We start from the raw sequence: 21131 nt of genomic DNA, 5'->3' as shown, positions 1-21131 counted from the left end.
CTGACTACGCAGGAAGTAACTTAGTGACGTCAGGTGCACGTGACCTTTCAGCATGGGCACTCATAGCCCCTAAAGGCATACATTAGCTACCAGAGCGGCATAAGCATGCTAGAAAACAAGCCATGGGTGTTCCCAACCTCTCTCAAAAATGAATGCTGGTGGATTCAGCTGCAGCAGTTTGAGACGCTACCACTCAGCTGCCAGTACTGAACCACCTATGTTCACAATCCACCATGCTATCTCCGAAGTAACGACCATTGGGATTTTATTATCTACTTGCACTCGACTGCCTGAGTTATCTGAAGATACAGCAGTCATGGCAGAAGGGTTGTAGGTAGGACAGGTAGAAAACTTATCTTAAAGCACTACAGATATATTCAGTAAGAGCTTCTTTGACTAAAGCTTGTTGTGGCCTACAGTGAACTCTATGCTACAAGATGCTCTAAAGATCCAGTGACAGAAATGAATCACCAAATAAATTACTTTGTTGATGAAGGTCAACAGCAGACCATGAAAAATGGCTATTCTAGTTTAAACTAGTTTTTTTTCCAACTTTCAAAGATTTCAAAGGCAGCAATCATTCTAAAGCACAGTACACAAGCATCTTAAAAACCTTACTTATAAATGACACATTAAGGTGTGCTTTTATTACCCAATTATTTTATTCAAGTAGACAAAGAATAATTAGTGTTTATTACAAGACATGCTCATTTTACTTGCTCCCCCCTTTTAACTTTTCCTAGCTCAAGATTAGCAAAGATGCAATCAAACGATCAGCAAGCCACCAAGTTAAGAAAATGATCAAACAGGTCTTCAAATACCCATGGAACAATCCTCAAGATGCTGAAGTTCTATTACAATTGAATCCTGGTATCTCTGGGCACAGAAAGAGAAAGTGACAAACCAGCTTCATCAGCTGTAGGTAACTGTCATGCTCTAGGTATGCAACTGCTCCTTTGCAGGGGTAGGTGTGCTATAGGAAAGGGCAAGTGCACAGCACATTAGTGACAAGGAAATCACTGTGATTAAGATTCATAACTTCCACTGCAAAGAAAAAGGTGACAGGAAGATTTCCACCTGTCTTCACATCCAGTTAGAGTCAACGCAATACTTCTTGAAGGCTTGTACTACCAGGAGCATTTGGACGTCCTCTCCATTATAACGTATTCTCAGCTCTTGTGAAACATGTTGTGTCTACAAGGAGGTGCCCCTTATCTCTTAATTAAAGCTCTGAAATCTGCTCCACTACTCTTCAACCCTCCTTCCTTGGTTGTCAGCATTTGCATGCAATTTTCTTTTCAAGGGAAAAGAAAACCTGGACTAAATCTTAGAACAACTATTAAATATTCTCAAAGTAAGTCTCGCGTGTAGAGGCAGACCCCCTCCCGCTCCCTGCCCTTTATCCAGATTTCTGCCAAATATGTTTTTAAATAGCAAAGTGAAGGTCCAGTTCAATGTTTGCTATTCCTTACTTTTCACTACTTAGTTCTTATGAAAAAAAGACTATTAACAGCCATTAGACACTTGGTCTCTTTGCATGCATATGAGCACCTGTCCACTTTATGAGCTCTCTTTGAGAGTTTCTTTTCTAGTGACCAAAGCTCTACTTTCCCCAAAAAGCAGGTGAAACTTGGCATTACTCAGAAGTAAATACACAACAGAGAACTTTTTGTGGTACTTAGAACCACAGTTTGATTCTCAGGTTTGCAAAAGTTTAAAAATCGAGTTGGGATGTAAGGTAATGCCTACTAAATTAATGACTTGAGAGACCTCAGTAGTGAAACACATCAATTTCAGCCATTTCACTTTGATGTAGAGTTTTAAACAGAGATGAATTGCTTATGCTAACTGTGAAACTGTCAGTGGTAACTATAATTTTGCAGCTATGATTGCTTCCCTCAAACTACATAGAATCAGTTTTTTAAACTTTGCTTTAGATTATAGTACCAGTCTACAATCATTCCAAGATAATTCCATTAGGAGACTACAAATTTAGCTGTTGTGCTACACAGAGCCATAATATAGCAGAAGATAGTAAAAACAGTGAGGTAGCAGCTGTACCATCAACATACTTTTGTTCCTGTTCACATGATTATACAACAGTGAAAATAAACAACCCTTTTAAAAAGTAACACCTGGGGAGCCTCAGCACTTTCCTCCTCTAAGTTTAGACAAAAGAAATTAAATGCAATCTACTACTTGCTCCGTTGGCTGACTTAGCAAGGGGCTAGAAACCATGAAGTGAAACTGAGTGAATCCTGGAATTTTATTACATGCAGCACCTAGGAAAGAAGGAAAACAAGAAGTATAATTTGCTACATTTAGGATTAGTGTCTTTGTCATTGTACTTCATCATCTAAAGACCCAGCTAGTAATTCTACTACAATGGTGTAATTATTCTTTTACAATCTGTTTAACCCAAGACATTTTGAAAGTGTTTAATTTTTAAGTAAAAATACAGTGCTACTGACTGCTGTAGTGTAATTAATGCCCTTATAATACAATTCAAAACATAAGTTAGGAAAATCTCTTTCTCTCTCTTTTTCAATCCTGATTAACTTAATGAGTTCCTCCAACACTAATCTCTTAAACACAGAACTATGGGAAATAAGAGATCAAAGAACAGCAATAAGCAGTCTAACTAAATAAGCCACGTTGATTAGCAAATTGTATTTCCTACTGATCTAAGAGTTCACTAATGAGATGCCTGGCACAATGACTGATCTTGGATTGCTTTGAACTATGCTTAACGTTTGCATTCCCTCTGTCTTCTGCTGTATCTAGGGAAGGCATAAGCCTCCTCGTTTAAAACCTTCAAATTAATCATACACAGTCCAGAAAAACATATGAAGGTTGTAAATATTTTTTATTTTTACTAAGACTTGCATAAATTTTGTGAAACTCTAAGACATCAAAATGCAGAGGACGAATGAAAATATCCCAATTCTGCACTAGGACACAGCTGCCCTGCTAACCAGCATTTGATGCTATGAGTGGCCAGTATTGCTACAATGTTCAAAAAATAGTTAAAGACTTCTGCTTTAAAACCCACCTTCGGTTCTGTACTTCTGTGACCTAGTTAGAGTCAACAGGCTTTGTCTGTTAAGCAAAGTACATACCATAACTTCCAGTTGTATTGGCACATATAACAGCGCCAAAGAACTTTGGAGCGTATTTCTGGATTCTGGAAATAACTTTCTGACAGGCTACTGTTGGATCTGTTCCCATCCTCATATACTCCACAGCTTGATAACTAAAAAAAACCAATCCCACACCCAGACAGTTAGTCATACTCGGGTTATATATTCTAAAACATCATTGAGACACCTTGATTTCATTGAATAATGGAAACACGTGACAAATAACCTTTACTCAAACATCCTACTGGCAATTATTACTAAAGTTCTACATGAAAAGTAGTTAGAAACAGGACTAAAACAGACTGCAAGATGTCACCTAGGCCATCTATCATTCTAAGGCAGGACCAAGTCTGGGATAACTCTCTGATCATTTGCAGGAGGAGAGGCTAAGCAACAGATGAGTTAAAGAACTGCAAAGAAGCAGATAAAGAGTTAGTGGCTTTCATTTTTTCATCACATGATTAAGTTCGACATTAAAAGTTATTACTAGTTTTCAGAAAGGACAATGTCAAGATAATTTTTTGAAGAAAATTGACAGTGATATTACATTATTGATAAATTATTGATTTCAGTAAGCATTAAAAAATGTTTCTGAAAACTTAAGTTTCTGGAAACCTCAAAGTTGACACATTTTCTTTATTTCATGAATATGAAGGAAGAATGTTTTGATCAAGACCCTGAGCCACTTTCAAATTTTTTGCAAGCCAATTTAAAAATAAAATCTCACTCTAAATGAAAGAGTAATCAAAACCAAACTCCTTTGTATCTACAGTATCATTAGACAAATGACTACATGGGCACTGCTTGAGATGAATCAGTTGCATTTCCAAAATGCCCTGAGAGGCAAAAAAATTACTTCTGTTGTCATTTTCTTTTAGAACCTGAGGATTAAAAGATAACACATAATATAACTTACAAGCAAACAACATCAGATTTTGTTTTGATGAAATGCATATACCAAGACCAACGCATTCACTAAGTCTCACCTGTAGATAACATCTATAGTTAACACTATCAAAGTACTGCAGAAGAGAGCTTTCCTTGCATTTTGAGACTCCCTATTATCTTTGATTTATTCTAACAATCAAATAGGTTCAAGTAATATAAAGATAACTATCTGAATATAAAGCTATATTTCACAGGGGTCTCTTCGCTAATCAAAAAACTCAGCAAGATGTTACTATCTCAGAGAAAGTGGACAGAAAATATTAGCAATTTTTGCCCTTTATTTGACACTTCCTTCACTTCTGGCAGGTCAATTCTGTTCTTTGTTTTCATGTGGGAACATCTAAATAACATGGAATTAGGAAAGACCTGTATCTACAAGACACCTGTGATTAACCATCTAGTCCAAGATGTTTTCTAAAACCTGTTGGTGCCAACACAGAAAGTTTTCAGCATTACAGCCAAATCTTTCAGGCTGCTAAACTAAGCTTTTATTGATTAACCTCATAGTGGCGCTCAACTCACTACTACTGTTGGTATCTGATACCTCAGGATAATTCATGGAGTTGTCAATTGCCTTTTATTCAAGACTGGCTTGGAACAGCTTGAAACTCGTTGAGGACATCTGTAAATATGCAACAGCTAGTAAGCATTTATAACTGCCTAAGTTTCAGAAAAAGCGCCTGAGTAATATGAAGGCCACTGCTATATATTCCTTCAAGCATCAGTGCCCATTATGTTCAGCATGGACTTCCATAACTCATTCCTGCTGAGACTGACCTAGAAGAACGGCTGTGAAGACTCAGTGGTGAAAACAGCCATATTTTACGCAGGGCATGCAACCGTGACAACAGCACTAAAACACCTCTTCCAGTTTCAAATTAGATACAATTACAGAGGATTGTTACAGTGACACCTCCCCACCCTCCTGAGTAATCGGAGACTCACCCCTCATCCTTGCTACAATTTATAACGCTTATTTCCCACACAACAAAGCACTTTGGTAGAGAAAGCTAATCAGTTCTGTTAAAAACTACGCAGGCTGGGAACATACTCATTACCTGCTGCCTGTTTGCTCACAGCTTGGCAGTATTAAGGCACCTGTCATCAAGATATTTAAGAAGTCACTTCTTTTAAGACAGATCATAAGGATGACTTGATTCTGTTACTGTTCTTTCCCCTTCCATTCCTTCCTCTACTCCCACTTCAGCAGCCAGTAAATCAGACTGCCTTTTTAAACAATTACTTCATTCGCTGAGTTCACATTTTGCCAGAGAATGGTAGCAAAGTCTGCCCTAAGGACAAACCTGGGTAAGAAGCGCATCATGATGTCGCCATCCCCAGTAGCTGCAGCTCCTCCAGCAGTACTATCCGCATAGGATCCTGCTCCAGCTATCGGAGAATCTCCTACACGGCTGTAATGAACAATAGAAAAAAAACCAAAAACTGGAAACTACAGGAAACTATAATCTACTAATTCCAGTGGGATTGCATTAATGTAATAGCTCTTGGCCTGATACTAGCAAGTTCTTATGAGCTGGGCACACTTTTAACTTTGTCGCCCTTAGTGCTTCCAGCTGGGTTAGTGGCTAAACCCACAGGAGATCAGAACCGGTGAAGAGGTCACTCCACTGCAGTCAGAAGTCTTGTCTTAAAACTACTCATAAAAAGTGATCTGTGATAACCTGATTGACCTGAGGCTTAATCCACCTCCAGTGCACAACTGTTTGTTATTATACTGACTATAATTAGGGCAGTAACGTTTAGCCAGTGGGCGACAGTATGCAGCTGGGGACATCAGTATGTTCAATAACTTGTTGCCAAATCCAGAAGTTGCCTGACTTGGTTGACAGACAAGATTCCTAACTGGGTAGAAAAAAAGTCTCAAAGACAAAATACAGGCCTGGGCCTATATGTACATTTCTCTGGAGACTCTGTACCTCTCCGAAATGCTTATTTGTCTCTGGTCCTTGCCTTACAAGTTGCCTCACAACTGCGCAAGTTGTTTCGGTCTGTATCTGTATGGTGAATTAAGCAAGCTGAAAAACAAGCATTCCCTCAAACCCACACAAGTCTTCTTGTACCTGCACCAGTTTTTCAATATTAAGATTCAGGGCAGCGCCTGGAAATAAGCAAGGCCATTTTGTGATTGTAGCAGTCTAAAACATATAACCTTTAGATAAACTTAACATAGGAAATGAGGTGGGAAAAAAGCTTTTTTGTAATACCAGAGACACTAACCCTGGAATTTTGTGGACTGCACCATTAGTAGATGTCCCAGACACAACGGTTCCACTCCCACCGATTACAACCATACCTAAAATTTTCAACAGGTAAGAAACATATTCAGAAACACTCCTAACAAATTTATTAAATTGACACTATGGTTATCAAACAGAACACAAACACCTATTCAAATTACTGATATCCTGAAATACAGAACAGTTGTACTCTTAAAGAAACCAAGTTCTTTTTAAAACACATTTGGAAACTCTTTTGGATGTATTAAAAGACAGCAAAAAGGAATCTAAAACAGTGAGTGCCACACCGTTCAGAGCTGTACGTTACTGCTGCACAGCAGTCACTGTCTCCTGATAAGCACTTATTTTAACCAGTAGAGAACAAGTACCAGGTGTCACCACATCCTGCACCAGTACCATCAGAACAATGAAGTTTGGAAATTATAAATGGTGCTTGAGGGAGATGAAAAAAAAAAAAAGTCAGAAGGATGAACTTAAATTTGGCAGAAGGTGAAATACTATCTACCAAAGTGACAAGAATTACATGACAGGCAATGAAATGTGTGGATGAGCCTACCCCTTGCTAATTTTGTGCTCATAAGGAAGCCACTGCCTCATATTAAGGAAGCTTAGATTGCCACTTGGAACAGGATTTGGGATCAGCTGCTTCTCCATAAAGAAAGACTTCACCTCTCTAAAAGAGGGCAGAAATTGCTGCTGGCATCAAACTCCAGTATGAAGTGAGAGCCGAGAAGCAGAATTCAAAGAGCTGAATTCTAGTTCCCTGGCCTCACTAAGCAGTACCTCCTCCTCACAGAAAAGTTTCCTGACCAGTAGAAGCTAAAAGCATAGAGGCACTGACTCTATGGCCACCATTAGCCTCTGCAAAAAGACTGGAGGGACATCAGTTCCTACGAACTTCCTAAATGCTTTCCTGTATGAAGACTCTTCTCAAAATGTTAGTCAAGGAGACATTTTATATATAGAACAACAGGCTGGGAGAACTTGGAGGTACAAATATAAGCATGATCATTTACTAAAAAAAGCTTAGGCTACTTAATGATACAATTCCTGAATTGTATTTAGCAGATGCCCCTCTTATCCTGGTACTCCACAATTTCTGAGTTTTCTAGCACACACTAAAGGCTGTATATTCCAGTAAAGAAAGCTACCTACCAATTTAAGAATTTGGTAGGTTGCCTGACTTCTGTAGAACATTAATTGGTAATTAGTAGGGTGGATTGGAAGCCAAGAAGAAAGATTCACACTTGAAACAACTTGTGAATTTTTGGTATTGCAAATACTGTTGGGCCAAAAGGTCTGAATTGCTAAACTGAGAAAAATCCAGACTAAACCAAAAAGTGCAAGTTTCAAGACTACTAAGTATAAAGCTTTGAAAGACATGAATCTGTAACTGCTAAAGTCCTTTGATCTGCTCATTAATCAGCTTATAGGCTTAGCAACTAACAAACCTCAATCAGTAAACTCTTAGAAGTTTTTGGGACTACTACTGCTAACCTGTTTTAAGCATAGTAGTTCCTGTAGAAATTTATTGATTTAGCCAAAAGCCAGAATAGAAGAAAAATTAAAGCAAGCTTTATTTTATAAGTTTAAGGACTGTTTGACAAACATTGCTTTTGGTTGGCAATGGGACTAACTGTTTACTCATTTCTTGCACCACTGCAAAGCCTTTTAAGTTGGTTTGACAGCTATAGGGGAGTCTTGATCGAAGTTAACCATAACCAAGATAAAAATAATTATTTTTAATCTTGATCAGTTTTCTAAGCATCCATAGCTGCCCAAGCAATTATGCCAAGGTATCTCAGGGAAAAGCAGTAAGGGAATGAACAAATAGCTAAAGGCAAAAAATGAAGGAAGTAGCTGTGCAGCCAGTGCACTGAAAAGACAAAAAAAACCAACCCCACAACACCAAAAAAAACCCCAAACAAAACCAAATCCTACTTTCAGGCACTCCATCCTAACACGTGAGTAACAGAATCTTGAAAACTCTATAAATAGGAAATAATGCCTATATGAAATACTTTGCTTTAAACTCAGCATGATTTAGTCTGTAGGGGAATGAGAAAAAAAAATCAATACCGGAGTTACCAAAAGTCATTACCAATAGTATCGTGATTATGAACGCTTCTTTGTGAGATGGTCTGTTCTTCTTTACAAGTCACTTTTTCAGGCCTTTTGTATGGTCCACAGGATTTTGAAGAGTCTGGTACCACATTCTGTAATTATTTTGTGATTTGCAGGAATAATATATTATGCTTCATTACAGACAAATTTCAAAATACTACAATCAATACCTATAATCTACTAGACAGGTATTAGATGCCCAATACTTAAATTTTACAGTGGTACTGAAATCCTGCAAGTTGTTTCGCTTAAAGAATAAAGACTGACTTCTGGTATTACATGGTAAAAAAGTGTTTCCTACTAGAAAGTTATGTTGTTCAAATTAAAGATCCCCTTTGCTCAGTTGACTGGTAAAACAAACAAAAAACAAAAGCTCATTCTTCAGCAAAATTAAGATAATTTTCAAGCTAAAAAACAAGCCAGATGAACTGTGCTTGTTTTACTAATGTCAAATTATTGTCAAGTCAGTATCATAGCCAAGATATTTTCTGAACTGAACAACAAAATATGTATAGAATTAAAATGGTTCAACAATGCAGCATTTCATATCCAAGAAACAATGAAGATACTGTATAAACATGTAGAAATCTGCAACACCAATCCCAAAACAAAGCAAAAAACCCCCCCAAAACCAACAAACCAACCTCACCACAACAGGCAAGCTTAACAGACAGCTGCACTAATCTGATGTGTTCACAGGTCTGCATAAAGCCTCTCTAACTATTTAAGAATCTTAATTGCTACTGTAATAATTTCTTTCAGAAATTTATACATGCACAGCTTTGTTTAGTTTGAGAAGTCCTGTCCAAATTTAGAGCTCAAAAAACAAAAATCATTCGCTCACCAAAACGCTACAGCAGCAAGGTCAAAACCAGCAGGATCTATGAAATAAGAGCTACACAAAAACTCTTGCCAAGTCTACCAAATGCTTGGTAAATCCAAATTTGTTCTGTTTAATAAGCAAAACTTTTTTTTCTTCAACTGTAAAGCACAACTTCAATATCAGCTGAAAGGAAGAGGCAATGCTGCATTACTGACTTTCTAAACCCCCCCTTCATTCACCACCACCACTACACTGTACCTTCCAGTAGTTTGGCTGACAGCTTTGATTAAGCCACTCTGAATACAGCGAAAGAGATTTTTGGGTAGTTAAATCTTCATATGGAAAACCCATTCTTACAGCAAACAGGGAGGCTTGAAAAACAACAAAATGAAAACCATTAATTTCTTCACATTTTTATATATTTTTTGATCATACATTCATGTAATGTTATCTAGAAATCAAGAAATTCTACACTCTCTATGGATATGAGAAACATGTCTTCAGGGAATAGTATCGGCCATTACAGTGATGTACAACTGCAGTAACAAACTTTCCCTTTACTGGAAATATCAAATTTCCTCAATTCACTGTAACTATGTCAACACATGCAAGTTTTACCATTGAAAGAGAAAGAAATTCAAATCTGCTTATCAACTGGACACAAATAACCTGGAGCAAGAGCGGCCTCGGCTGTGTATGTCACAGAAATATTTAAATAAATGATACAAATAATCATATATTTTCCTTAAAAAGCTAGTCTCTTATGAAATGTAAGTAACATAGCAGCACAACATTTGTCACTAAAACACTGATACTTGCAGAAATCAGTCCACCAGCTTACATCATATTACACTTCTTCCTTGCAGCCTTAAAAGTGACTGCTTCCTTGTTTTGAAAATTAATATAGTATGTGTCCAGGGAGCAAAAGAAATACCAACAGAAGCAATGAACGAATGCTGCACTTTAAGAATGGCTTTTATAGTTAGGGAAAGGGAAAAGTAGAGAAATTAACTGTTCTTTCATTTTTTATTCGTAGATACCTTTGATATTACCTAGTACCACATACTGTTGCTAGATTCAGATGCTTGAACAATTTATATTACATATCCTTGATAATAATGTCACTACAAGACACAGCTGAACAAACGTCTCCAGTCCAAGAATTAAGGAAAGCCTTCAATTATTTCTGGATCTCTTTTCTGTGTTTTTCTTAAAAATTGACCCCATTAAAGGCTCTTTGCACTCAGAGCAAAAGAAAACTGGCAGCTTCAATTAAACGGATATTTATTTTCCCATTTCTGGAACAAACAGCCAGGTTGGTTTGATTGGGTGGTTGTTTTTTTTTAAGGTAAACATGCACAAGCACAATTTTATCAGTCATTCCTTCATGACTTTTGAAGCCTTATTTCTATTCCAGGAAGCAGAGTTGGTCATTTTTACTCTGAACTTTTTATTTGGATTATTTGTCTAAGTATTGCTAGGACAAAAAGGGAAAAAGGTCAGGCACACTGCAACTATGAAACTTTCCTGGCTGTTGGAGACAAACCTGGAAATTTCTTGGCAGGTGATAACCAAAATTATTCTTTTTTTTTTCCTCACTTGTAATCATTCTGCATTGAATGTCCCTCACCAGACTCAGTTCTACGTTGGTATACACAGCCTTTCTTGCCGGTTTTCTATGGCCTTTCCTAAAGAAATTAGGCAATGAATGGAGAAAGCAGCTCTTTTAACAGTGCAAGAACTCATCAGTATGGTTATCTGTATCTGTTCAGCAAAAGCTACACCAACACATTTTTATATACACCACTGTCATTATAAGCCTTAGCTGTAAAAACACACCAGTTTTGGTTATATTCCGGCTTACATCTACAACAGCAAAAGATGACATCAGGTTTGACTTGCATGAGCTTTGTTTTTTCCAAGACAGATTTTCTCACCACCACACTGTCATCCTCTTCACTGAGTATGGCTCACACTTTCATCATAGCTTGCTACTAGCTAAAAACTGTTCACACATGAGTCTCAGGATCAGCTTCCTCATGTGATACAACGATTTCACTTCCCCAATGTGAATCACTCTCAAAGCTTCTTTTTGCATGGTTTTTGGGGGGCAAAATAATGCAATTTATTAAATTTTGGCTTACTGGGTGAAAATGCTGCAACAATATGACTTCAGACTTTAAATACCAAATTTGAATGATTTTGTTCACTGAATAATTATTTCAGTGTTCACAGCCTCTAACTCAGCCTTTCATCTTCTAGAACCTACTGACTCACACTATCAGACATTTTTCTTTTTTATTTACTAGTCAATGAAAATACCAAAAAAGAAGTAACTTCAAAAAGAGATAAAAGCACAGGTACAGACATTCTTTGAAGTTAAAAGACTAGCAATTCTTTTAGTTTTACCAATAATCAGCGGCACAGCTGTTTTAAACAACACGTGCTGGAGGGACAACACAGCAGGGCATAAGCAATCCCTGAGGTTTCTGAAGAGCACTGATGACAGCTTTCTGACACAAGTGACAGAATTGCCAGTGAGGAGAGCTGCTCTGCTGGACCTCATACTTACAAACAAGGAAGGGCTTGTCGGGGTGCGAAGGTCAAAGGCAGACTTTGCTCTGCCAAGCATGATATGGTGGGGTTCAGGCTCCTGAGAGAAGGGAGCAGGGCAAAAAAGCAAGATCAGAAGCCTGGACTTCAGGGGAACAGAATCTGGCCTCTGCAGCGATCTGCCTGAAAGACTCCCATTGGACATGGCCCTGGAGAGAAGAGAGGACCAAGAAAGCTGATTGATACTCAAGGATCTCCTCCTCCAAGCTCAAGAGCAGTCTATCCCAATGAGCAGGAAGTCAGGCAGAAATGCCAGGAGGCTGGCATGGATGAACAAGGAGTTCCTGGTAAACTCAAAAATAAAAAGTATACAGAAAGTGAAAGCAGGGACAGGTAATCTGGGAGGAATACAGAGACTGTCAGAGCATGCATAAATGAGGTTAGGAAAGCCAAAGCCCACCTGAAGTCGAATCTGGTGAGGGATGTCAAAAGCAACAAGGGCTTCTGTAAGCACCTTAATAGCAAAATGCAGATTAGGGAAAATGTGGGCAGCTGTGGACGGGGGCCAGGGCCCTGATGACACAGGGCATGGAAAAGGACAAGCTACTGAACGCCCCATTCACCTCATTCTTTACTAGTAAGGCCAGCCTTCAAAAATCCAAGGTCCTGCAGATCAGGGGGAAAGTCTGGAGTAAGGAACACTTACCCTTGGTGGAAGAGGATCAGGTTAGGGAATACTTCAGCAACTTGCACATACACAAATCCATGTTCTGAAAGACCTAGTGGCTGTCACCACAAGGCCACTCCTGTTTATCTTCAAACTATCACGGTGACTGGGAGAAGTGCCCAAAGACTGGAGAAAAGCAACAGCCACTCCTGTCTTCAAAAAGGGCAAGAAGTAGGATCCATGGAACTACAGCCTCAACTTGATCACTGAGGTGATCAAACAACTAACCCTGGAAACCATTTCCAAGCACATGAATGACAAGAAGATGAATGGGAGTAGTCAGCATGGCTTCACAAAAGGGAAGTCATGCTTGATCAGCCTGATAACCATCTATGACAAAACAATTGGCTTCATAGATGAGGGGAGAACAGTGGATATTGTCTACCTTGACTTCCATAAGGCTTTGACATTGTCTTCTGTAAGATCCTCATACAGAAGCTGATGTATTATTAGTTGGATGAGCAGTGATGTGGACTGAAAACTGGCTGAAGGGCTTAGCTCAGAGGATTCTGATCAGTGGTATCAAGTCTAGCTGGAGCCAGTAACTAGCAGTGTACTCCTGGGGTCAATATGGGGTCCAATACTGTTCAACATCTTCATTAATGTCCTGGATGATGGGGCAGAGTGTATGTACCCTCAGCAAATTTTGCAGATGTTACGGAACTGGGAGGAGTCGCTTAAACATCAGGGGGTTATGCTGGCATCCAGAGTAACCTTGACAGGCTGGAGAAATGGGCTGATAGGCATCTCATGCAGCTCAGGAAAGAAAATGCAAAGCCCTGCAGCTGGGGAGGAACCACCCCATGCACCAATACATGCTGGAACCACCCAGTGGTAAGCAGCTTTGCAGGAAAAGACATGGTTCCAGTGGGCAGCAAGCTGAATGTCAGCCTGCAACGTGCCCTTGCAGCAAAAGCAGCGAACAGTACATGCTGGGATCCAGCATTAGGAGAAGTGTTGCCAGCAGGTCAAGGGAGGTGATCCTTCCCCTCTGCTCAACACTGGGGAGGTCACCCCCAGAGTAGTGGGTCCACTTCTGGGCTCCCTTGTACAAGAGAGGCACGGACATACTGGACACAGCCCAGCAAAGGGCCACAAAGGTGGTGGCGATCAAGGGACTGCAGCATCTCTCCTGCGGGGAAAGGCTGAGAGAGCTGGGACTGTTCAGCCTGGAGAAGAAAAGGCTCAAGGGAATCTCATCAATGCATATAAATACCTGAAGGGAGAGGGTAAAGAAGACAGAGCCAGGACCTTTTCAGTGGTGCTCAGTGACACGACAAGAGGCAATGGCCACAAACGGAAACACACAAGGTTCCCTCCGACCAGCAGGAAACACTTTTTCACTCTGAGGGTGATTGAGCGCTGGCACAGGCTGTGCACAGACAGATTGTGGGGTCTCCATTCCTGGAGATATAGAAAAGCCATCTGGACATGGTCCTGGGCTACCAGCTCTGGGTGGCCCTACTTGAGCAGGGGAGTTGAACCAGAAGACCTCAAGTCCCTGCCGACCTCAACCATTCTATGAATCTGTAAGACATCTTCTTCCGCAAGTCCTCTATGTACCAGAGGTTCTAAAATACCTAAACTTCAATTGTTTGTGTCAAAGTAAACAGAACTGTGAAGACTATTCAGGTGCCATGGCACTCTAACAGATTCCATCCATGTTCTTAACACTGAAAACAAACATTTGATTTACTTTCATTAGAACTTTAGTGTCAGGAACTATGTACCGCTCACATACTTTAAAATTATCAACTAACTAAAAGTAATGCGTGCCACAGCTTGCCTCCTCTCCAGTGCCAACCACTCATGGAAAGGACATTTTAGAAGACAGGCAATCTCTTCTGGATTATATCAATAAATATATTCAAATAAAAGTGCACTTTAGTTATGAGGAAAAAAATAACTAATAACCTCAGCAATTTTGCATCTTGAATAAAAAAAGCCTGCAGAGATCATATACGTTTGTATGAAAAAGTTTTACTACTCTAGCTAGCTTTTCTGGTGAAATAAACTGTCATTTACCTCACATGCTGATTTGAAGGTTCAAATGTATTCCTCTGAAGCTATAGCTCTATTTTCTCTTTATCAGTCTTCACCTGGTAATGACAACTTTGGTTTCCTTTATCCAAGTTCCTATTTTCACAGAAAATACATTTCTTCACAAGAAATATTATTCTTTCTGAATTTGTTCACTACTTTGATTCATTCACTAACATTTATCACCATCTCCAATTTTTACTCAGATACATCCCATCTTTCTTTTGCCATTACTGCTAAAAATCTCTTCTGAGGAAGTTCTCACTGACAGCAAGGACTCAGCATAACAGCCTCATCCACATGACCCCATGATGCAAAGAGCTATCTTCTTATGCTGGAAACATATTTTTAAATGAGCACTGTAATTCTTCCATTTTTTCATCTTCCTTATCTTTTCTGCTCGTTCTACCAATCAAAAATATTTTGATAACTACCAGTGATGGGGAAAGGAGTATTACGAGTATTTCTTCCTCCTCTATTTAACACCTGACCAATTCCTTTTTCAGCATCACCTGTGAAATCTCTCTTACCAAAGCCACTAACCTAATCATGGCTGACTGCTAGAATTAAGTAGAATCTGCAAATCTATCTCTCTCTTTTCAGGCCTTCTGTCAAATGCTGTCCTCACTTCCCTCTATTGCCCTATTTTACTCTATCAAAAAACTGCTGTTACACTTATTTCTCTATCATTCTGTACACATTAATTCCTTCAAGAATATTTTATCTTTTCTTATCAGTTTCAAAGCACTTGACTCACCCTTAATGTTCAGATGTCAATTTCCACACCTATCTCCACATTTTAGAAGTGGCACATACATTTTAGAAGTCCTTAACTGTGAGCCAAGTAACCTTCCACCCACTACTCCCTAGAATGTACATCATTTTTGAAACCACTATTATTGTAAGAGCAGCAGCTCATATTTTAAAAACTCAACTATTCCTCCAGTTTGCTATCACTTTTTTGTTGTGCCTAGGAGTACAGCCCCTAATCTAATGTTTTACATTCAAGTTCTAATTTTTTTTTACTTATGACATACTAGAATCGTGCTCAATACACACAAAAATAGTAAAATGTAACTTTAGTGTCTATTAATTCTGTCATTCCTTAGAAAAATTTATTCCACAGTTTTAAATGAAATGTTTACATCTAACAGCTTCTATAGTGTCTTATATCAAATCATCTTTGATACCTTTGATATCAGCAATATTAGAAATGCCTTGGGATTACAAGTTAATATTTACAGTTAAATTTATGGAAAGACCATAAATTGTATTTTTCTTTTCACGTCCAAATAATGAACTAAAACCTAATTCATACACACATAATAAGAGAGTAAATACTTCTGAATTATTTGACTGGATTCATTTGATTGTCAGGGAATCCTTCTACCTATATTACCAAGATTAATATATGGCAATTTTAACAGGAAGCATTTTAAAAAGAGGGTACGACTTGGAAACAGTTAAAGGAATAATTACCTGACTCTCCCACTAATAATGTATGCTTAGTGTATTCAATGACCTTTCGTGCTACACCAATTGCATTTTTTATGTGTCTGAGATCTGCAACTGCCCCAACTTCCATAGTGTTGCTGGAAACAAGAAATAGTTAAAATTTATTACAAAACCAAGAATAATTGTACAATTTTTATTAGACAAAATCTGTTCTTATCTAAATTAGAAAGCTTGCTCCTTTAACTTATTGCTTTATTTGTTCTATGCCATAGACGGCATCACACTAGTAGGGAAGAGCTTCATACATATATTGCTTCCTTTCACAGGCATGGGGATGTTTAAGTAACAATAACTCCATCCACAGTAATATTTTCAGTAGAGTAACCATTTTGTTACATAAACTCATAACATGAACCACAAAATTCCAACTACTTTTTAATCAGGACAGCTTTAAAGTATAAAAGACAATAGCTCCAGAAGTGGATTATTTATGGAATGAATGCAAAGGGAAAGCTTATAACACTACAAACCATCTGCTTTGCAACTGCTATATCTAGAGCTGGATCACTGTACTGCATGTAAAGATTCAAAACAGACATGCTTAGCTACTCTTGCACCAATTAGACAAGCATTTTTCCTAGTTACACAAGTTAACATATAAGTTGTCCCACAGTCAGCCCTAAACCAACAATAACTCCATAACAACCCTTACATTAAAGCATGGTAAAAATTACAGGCATCATTCTTCCTATAGTTTTCTTACCCATCCATAATCATTGCGTCCAGGGTTGTTTCTCCACTTTCATCTGGGCTTCCTCCATATCCCACACTCCCATCGCACTGGTCAATCTCACACTGACCACAGCCTCTCTCAACCGCATCCAGCTCAGAACCTCCCAACTGCAATACTCGCCAAGCTGCAATCAACACAAATAATTAAATGTCAGCAGTGAACACAGTCTCCACTACTGCTTTAAGGAATGTTTTAAAGATGGACATGAAGAATCATGTGCTGGTTTTGGCTACGATAGAGTTAATTTTCTTCACAGTAGCTAGTATGGGGCTATGGTTTGGATTTGTGCTGAAAACAGTATTGATAACACAGGGATGGTTTCGTTACTGCTGAGCAGCACTTACACAGAGTCGAGGCCTTTTCTGCTCCTCACCCCACCCCACCAGCGAGTGGGCTGAGGGGGCACAAGAAGCTGGGAGGGGACACAGCTGGGACAGCTGACCCCAACTGACCAGAGGGATATCCCATACCATATGACGTCATGCTCAGCATATAAGGCTGGAGAAAGGAGAAGGAAGTGGGGGAAGACATTCAGAGTGATGGTGTTTTGTCCTCCCAAGTCACCATTATGCATGATGGAGCCCTGCTTTCCTGGAGATGGCTGAACACCTGCCTGCCCATGGGAAGTAGTGAATATATTCCTTGTTTGCTCTGCTTGTGTGCGTGGCTTTTGCTTTCCCTATTAAACTGTCTTTATCTCAACCTGTGAGTTTTCTCACTTTTACTCTTCGTTTTCTCCCCCATCCCATTGTGGGGGGAGCGAGTGAGTGAGCAGCTGTGTGGTACCTATTTACCGGCTGGGGTTAAACCACGACAGTCCTTTTTGGTGCCCAATATGGGGCCTCTTCATCTTTCCAAAGAAAGGGCCACAAACCACTCAGCCTGTGCTCTCTCCTTCCCAGCCCCTGGAGGGCCAGGAACAGTCACCAATGGTGGGCAGCTCCTGCCCAGGCAGCACCGCCCGCCTGCTTCAAGCTCAGGAGAGAACACCCCACTCCTGTTCATGGCTTGTGATGCTGTACAGGTGCAATCATCCTGCTCTAGTGACCTACTACAGAAATGACCTATGAAAGTATAGTCCTCAAATAAAAAATACAAAAAGTAAGCTATAACTTATAGGTGAAATAAAATCAAAATATAGGCTTATTCAAAAGAATATAAAGCATTACTTTTTAAAATGTTTTTTTTTCTTGCACATCTGATTAGTTTTTGACAGGGAAATTAAGCTTTTTTTCTGACGGGGAAGATGTTATTTACTAACAATCATCACAACTTCTATGTATTAAATAACCTCTGCCCAGAACAAACCATTACTTTATCAATGTTTATTTGAAGCCTTTTGGAAGGGAGGGAGAAGGGGAAGGAAAACTTTTATGTCAGGGAAAAAACAGTTGTAACAAGCAGCCCTCAAAAACTTCATATGGAATACTAAGTGTCCAGCTGCAGAATAAAAAGATCTAAACCATACAGTGATCTAAAAGATCTAAACCTACATCAGTAACTACACAAGAACAAAAAGAAAGTGGAAGCAATATACAAGGAATTACAGTTTCCACATTCTCCTGTTCAACCCTTAGTCTTCTATTCTTTATTATCTAGCTGATGATGCAGTTTTGCAAGACGTTGCAGACGTGCCAAATTACACAACTTGAATAAACTGGGCCTGAAGGCTTTGCGCATATGACATTGCACAAAGTTGGACCTCAGGCAAAATTTCCCAAGATGTCTGAGCTTGCTGCCATTGACAGCTGCAATCTGCTTCTTCCTCCTGTGCTGGCTCTGGTGCTCCATCATCTGCCAGACCCAGCAGAGGGGAGGCAGCAAAAGTAATACAGCCCAGCTCTTTTGCAGAAGTATTACACTGTCTCAACCATCTCAAGAAGCCTCATCTGCAGAAGTGCTGTATGCAACTGCATGAAACAGCCTGCATCAAGGAAAAAGTAAGGCTTAATACTTAGCATGCAACTCCTCATATACTTGTCTTTATTATAATATTCAGTGTGAGGAGTACTGCTCCAATTCCTATTACCTTGATTGCTGTGAGTAGCCTTAGCACAAGATTTCAAAAGCTGCAAAGCAAGGGCCTTGCAGTTTTCATCCAGTATTTCACTTCTGAACTATACAAGGCTTTATAGGTAACCTATTTCTCTATCAAGGCTTCCCTAATATGAAGTTATGTACAACCCAACTATGCTAAAATAGCATACAAGCCTTTTAAAATCATAGAATGTCCTGAGTTGGAAGGGACCCACAAGGATCATCAAGTCCAACTCCTGTCCCTGCAAAGGACAAACCCAAAATTCACACCATGTCTCTGAGGGTGTTGTCCAAGCGCTTCTTAAATATTGTCAGGCTTGGTGCCATGACTGCCTCCCTGGGGAGCCTGTTCCAGTGCTCCAACACCCTCTGGGTGAAGAACCTTTTCCTAAAATACAACCTGACCCTCCCCTGGCACATCTTCCTGCCATTCCCTTGGGCCCTGTCATCGGTCACCAGAGAGAAGAGACCAGCGGCGCCTGCCCCTCCTCCTCCCCTTGTGAGGAAGCTGCAGACAGAGATGAGGTCTGCCCTCAGTCTCCTCTTCTCCAGGCTGAATAAACCAAGTGACTTTAGCTGCTTCTCATACAGTTTCTCCTCTAAACCCTTCACCAACTTCATGGCCCTCCTCTGGACACTCTCTAGTAGCTTTATATCCTTAATGCACTGTGGTGCCCAAAACCACACCCAGCACTCGAGGTGAGGCCGCACCAGCGCGGAGCAGAGCGGGACAATCCCCTCCCTCGACCAGCTGCAATGCAGTGCCGGATGCCCCCCAGGACTCGGTTGGCCCTCTTGGATGCCAGGGCACACTGGTGGCTCATGTTCAACTTGCTGTCAGTGAGAACCCCCAGGTCCCTCTCTGCAGAGCTGCTCTCCAGCCCCTCACTCCCCAGTGTGTACATACATCCACTGCAGAGTAGAGCGTCAGTATCCTCATCTAATTTATGTCACCATAGGAAAACCTGCTTTGACTGTCAATAGCACAGAACAACACAGAACTCTAAGAACATAATATTCAAAGCTATCTAAACCTTTGGGGGCAAGAAAGAATCTTGGAAGGGCACCATTAAAAACAAGTCACCATTGCAAACAGCCACAAGAGTAAACCACATTGCTGGCGGAAGAGTGTTTTTAATCTAGCTTTTCCACAGCTCATACCCTCCGCCCCCTTTCTTTTTAAACGCATTTTACCCCAACCTTTAAAATGAAACCATTTGCTTGCAGCTTCCCGGGGAGCGGCGGAGCGCCACCGACGCGAACACAAGCTCAGGGGCTCGGCCGCTTTCCGCACAGGGGTAACCCGGCACCCCGACGGCCGGCCCGGGCCCCAGCCCCCCGAGGCCGGAGCGCCGGGGCGCGCTGGGAGCCGTGAGGGGAGCAGGCGGGCGGGGGGAGCCGGGCCCGCCGCAGCCACAGCCCGCTAACGGGAGCAGGCTCACGACCCGCTTCTTTTTGCCACACGTACGCGTGGTCACGCCTAAGAGAATGACTTTCTTTTTAAGGCAGCACCAACATTCAGAGCCCCCCCCCCCCCGCCGGCCCCTCAGCCGCGGGGAGAGGGGGGCGCAGCAGGAGAAGCACCGAGCGAGGGAGCGATCGGCACCGCCCGCCCCACCCGGCCCAGTCCCCGCCGGAGCACCTGTCTCCGCGGCCTTCCTAAACGCCCAGGTGTTGATGACTACGGGCAGGGCAGGGGCTGAGGCGGCGCCCGCCGGCTGCAGCACGACGAGCAAGAGAAGCGCCACCAGTCCCAGCCACCAGCGCCCGCCGCGCGCCGCCCCCGCCGCCATGGCCACCCGGCCCAGTGCCCACAGTGTCGCCACAGCGGCGCATGCGCAGGCGGCCCGGCCGCGGCGGAGCGATACGGCCGCCGGCCGTTGGAGAGCGGAGCTGCGGAGGATGGTCACCCCTGTGGGTGGCGCGACGGCCGGCGCTTCACTCTGCAGGCACTGGGCCCTGGCAGAGGCCTATGGGGAGAGGGATGGTTTTGTGCCAACAAAACCTAAATGCCTCCCAGCAAAGGCCAAGCCCCAATGCAGATTAAAATACAATTTACATCTGTTGTATGCCCGGTTGTGTGTTAAAGCCAGCCTCCTTGTGTGGAGGTCACAACCGCTCCATGAAATGACCGGTGCGGGAGTGCCAGGGATGAGCTCTGCGGGCCATGGGGCGGTGCGGTGGTGGGGCAGGGCTGTGCGGTGGTGGGGACAGACGTGGCTGTGCAGTGGGG

General features: G+C 41.2%; 1 protein-coding gene and 1 non-coding gene across 2 annotated transcripts; both read right to left on the bottom strand.

The window, feature by feature from the left end:
* Positions 1-638: 638 nt before the first annotated feature.
* On the bottom strand, positions 639-20740 carry AGA (aspartylglucosaminidase). The gene is made up of 9 exons (XM_064449675.1): positions 20541-20740; positions 16832-16985; positions 16093-16205; positions 9552-9664; positions 8448-8562; positions 6327-6402; positions 5393-5500; positions 3120-3253; positions 639-2282 (listed from the first exon to the last, which is right to left on the bottom strand). The coding sequence occupies exons 1-9, from the start codon at positions 20689-20691 to the stop codon at positions 2182-2184; spliced, it is 1065 nt and encodes a 354-aa protein (XP_064305745.1). The 5' UTR covers positions 20692-20740; the 3' UTR covers positions 639-2181.
* LOC135313321 (small nucleolar RNA U3) lies at positions 17734-17943 on the bottom strand. Its single transcript, XR_010372937.1, has one exon. It is a non-coding gene; the product is annotated as a small nucleolar RNA U3 (small nucleolar RNA).
* Positions 20741-21131: the final 391 nt, after the last annotated feature.

This window comes from Phalacrocorax carbo, chromosome 4 (genome assembly GCF_963921805.1).
Source record: "Phalacrocorax carbo chromosome 4, bPhaCar2.1, whole genome shotgun sequence".
Lineage (NCBI taxonomy): Eukaryota > Metazoa > Chordata > Aves > Suliformes > Phalacrocoracidae > Phalacrocorax > Phalacrocorax carbo.
Note: the sequence above shows the minus strand (reverse complement) of the source record. Positions and strands in the feature narration are given on the sequence as shown.

Bases quoted from the DNA above. Each gene is read 5' to 3' on its own strand.
- AGA (XM_064449675.1), bottom strand. From the start codon at position 20,691: ATGGCGGCGGGGGCGGCGCGCGGCGGGCGCTGGTGGCTGGGACTGGTG. The intron at 6,403-8,447 runs GTAATGACTTTT...TGAAAATTTTAG, and splicing joins TCATAATCACGATACTATTG to GTATGGTTGTAATCGGTGGG. The intron at 2,283-3,119 runs GTATGTACTTTG...CTTCTTTCCTAG, and splicing joins CAATACAACTGGAAGTTATG to GTGCTGCATGTAATAAAATT.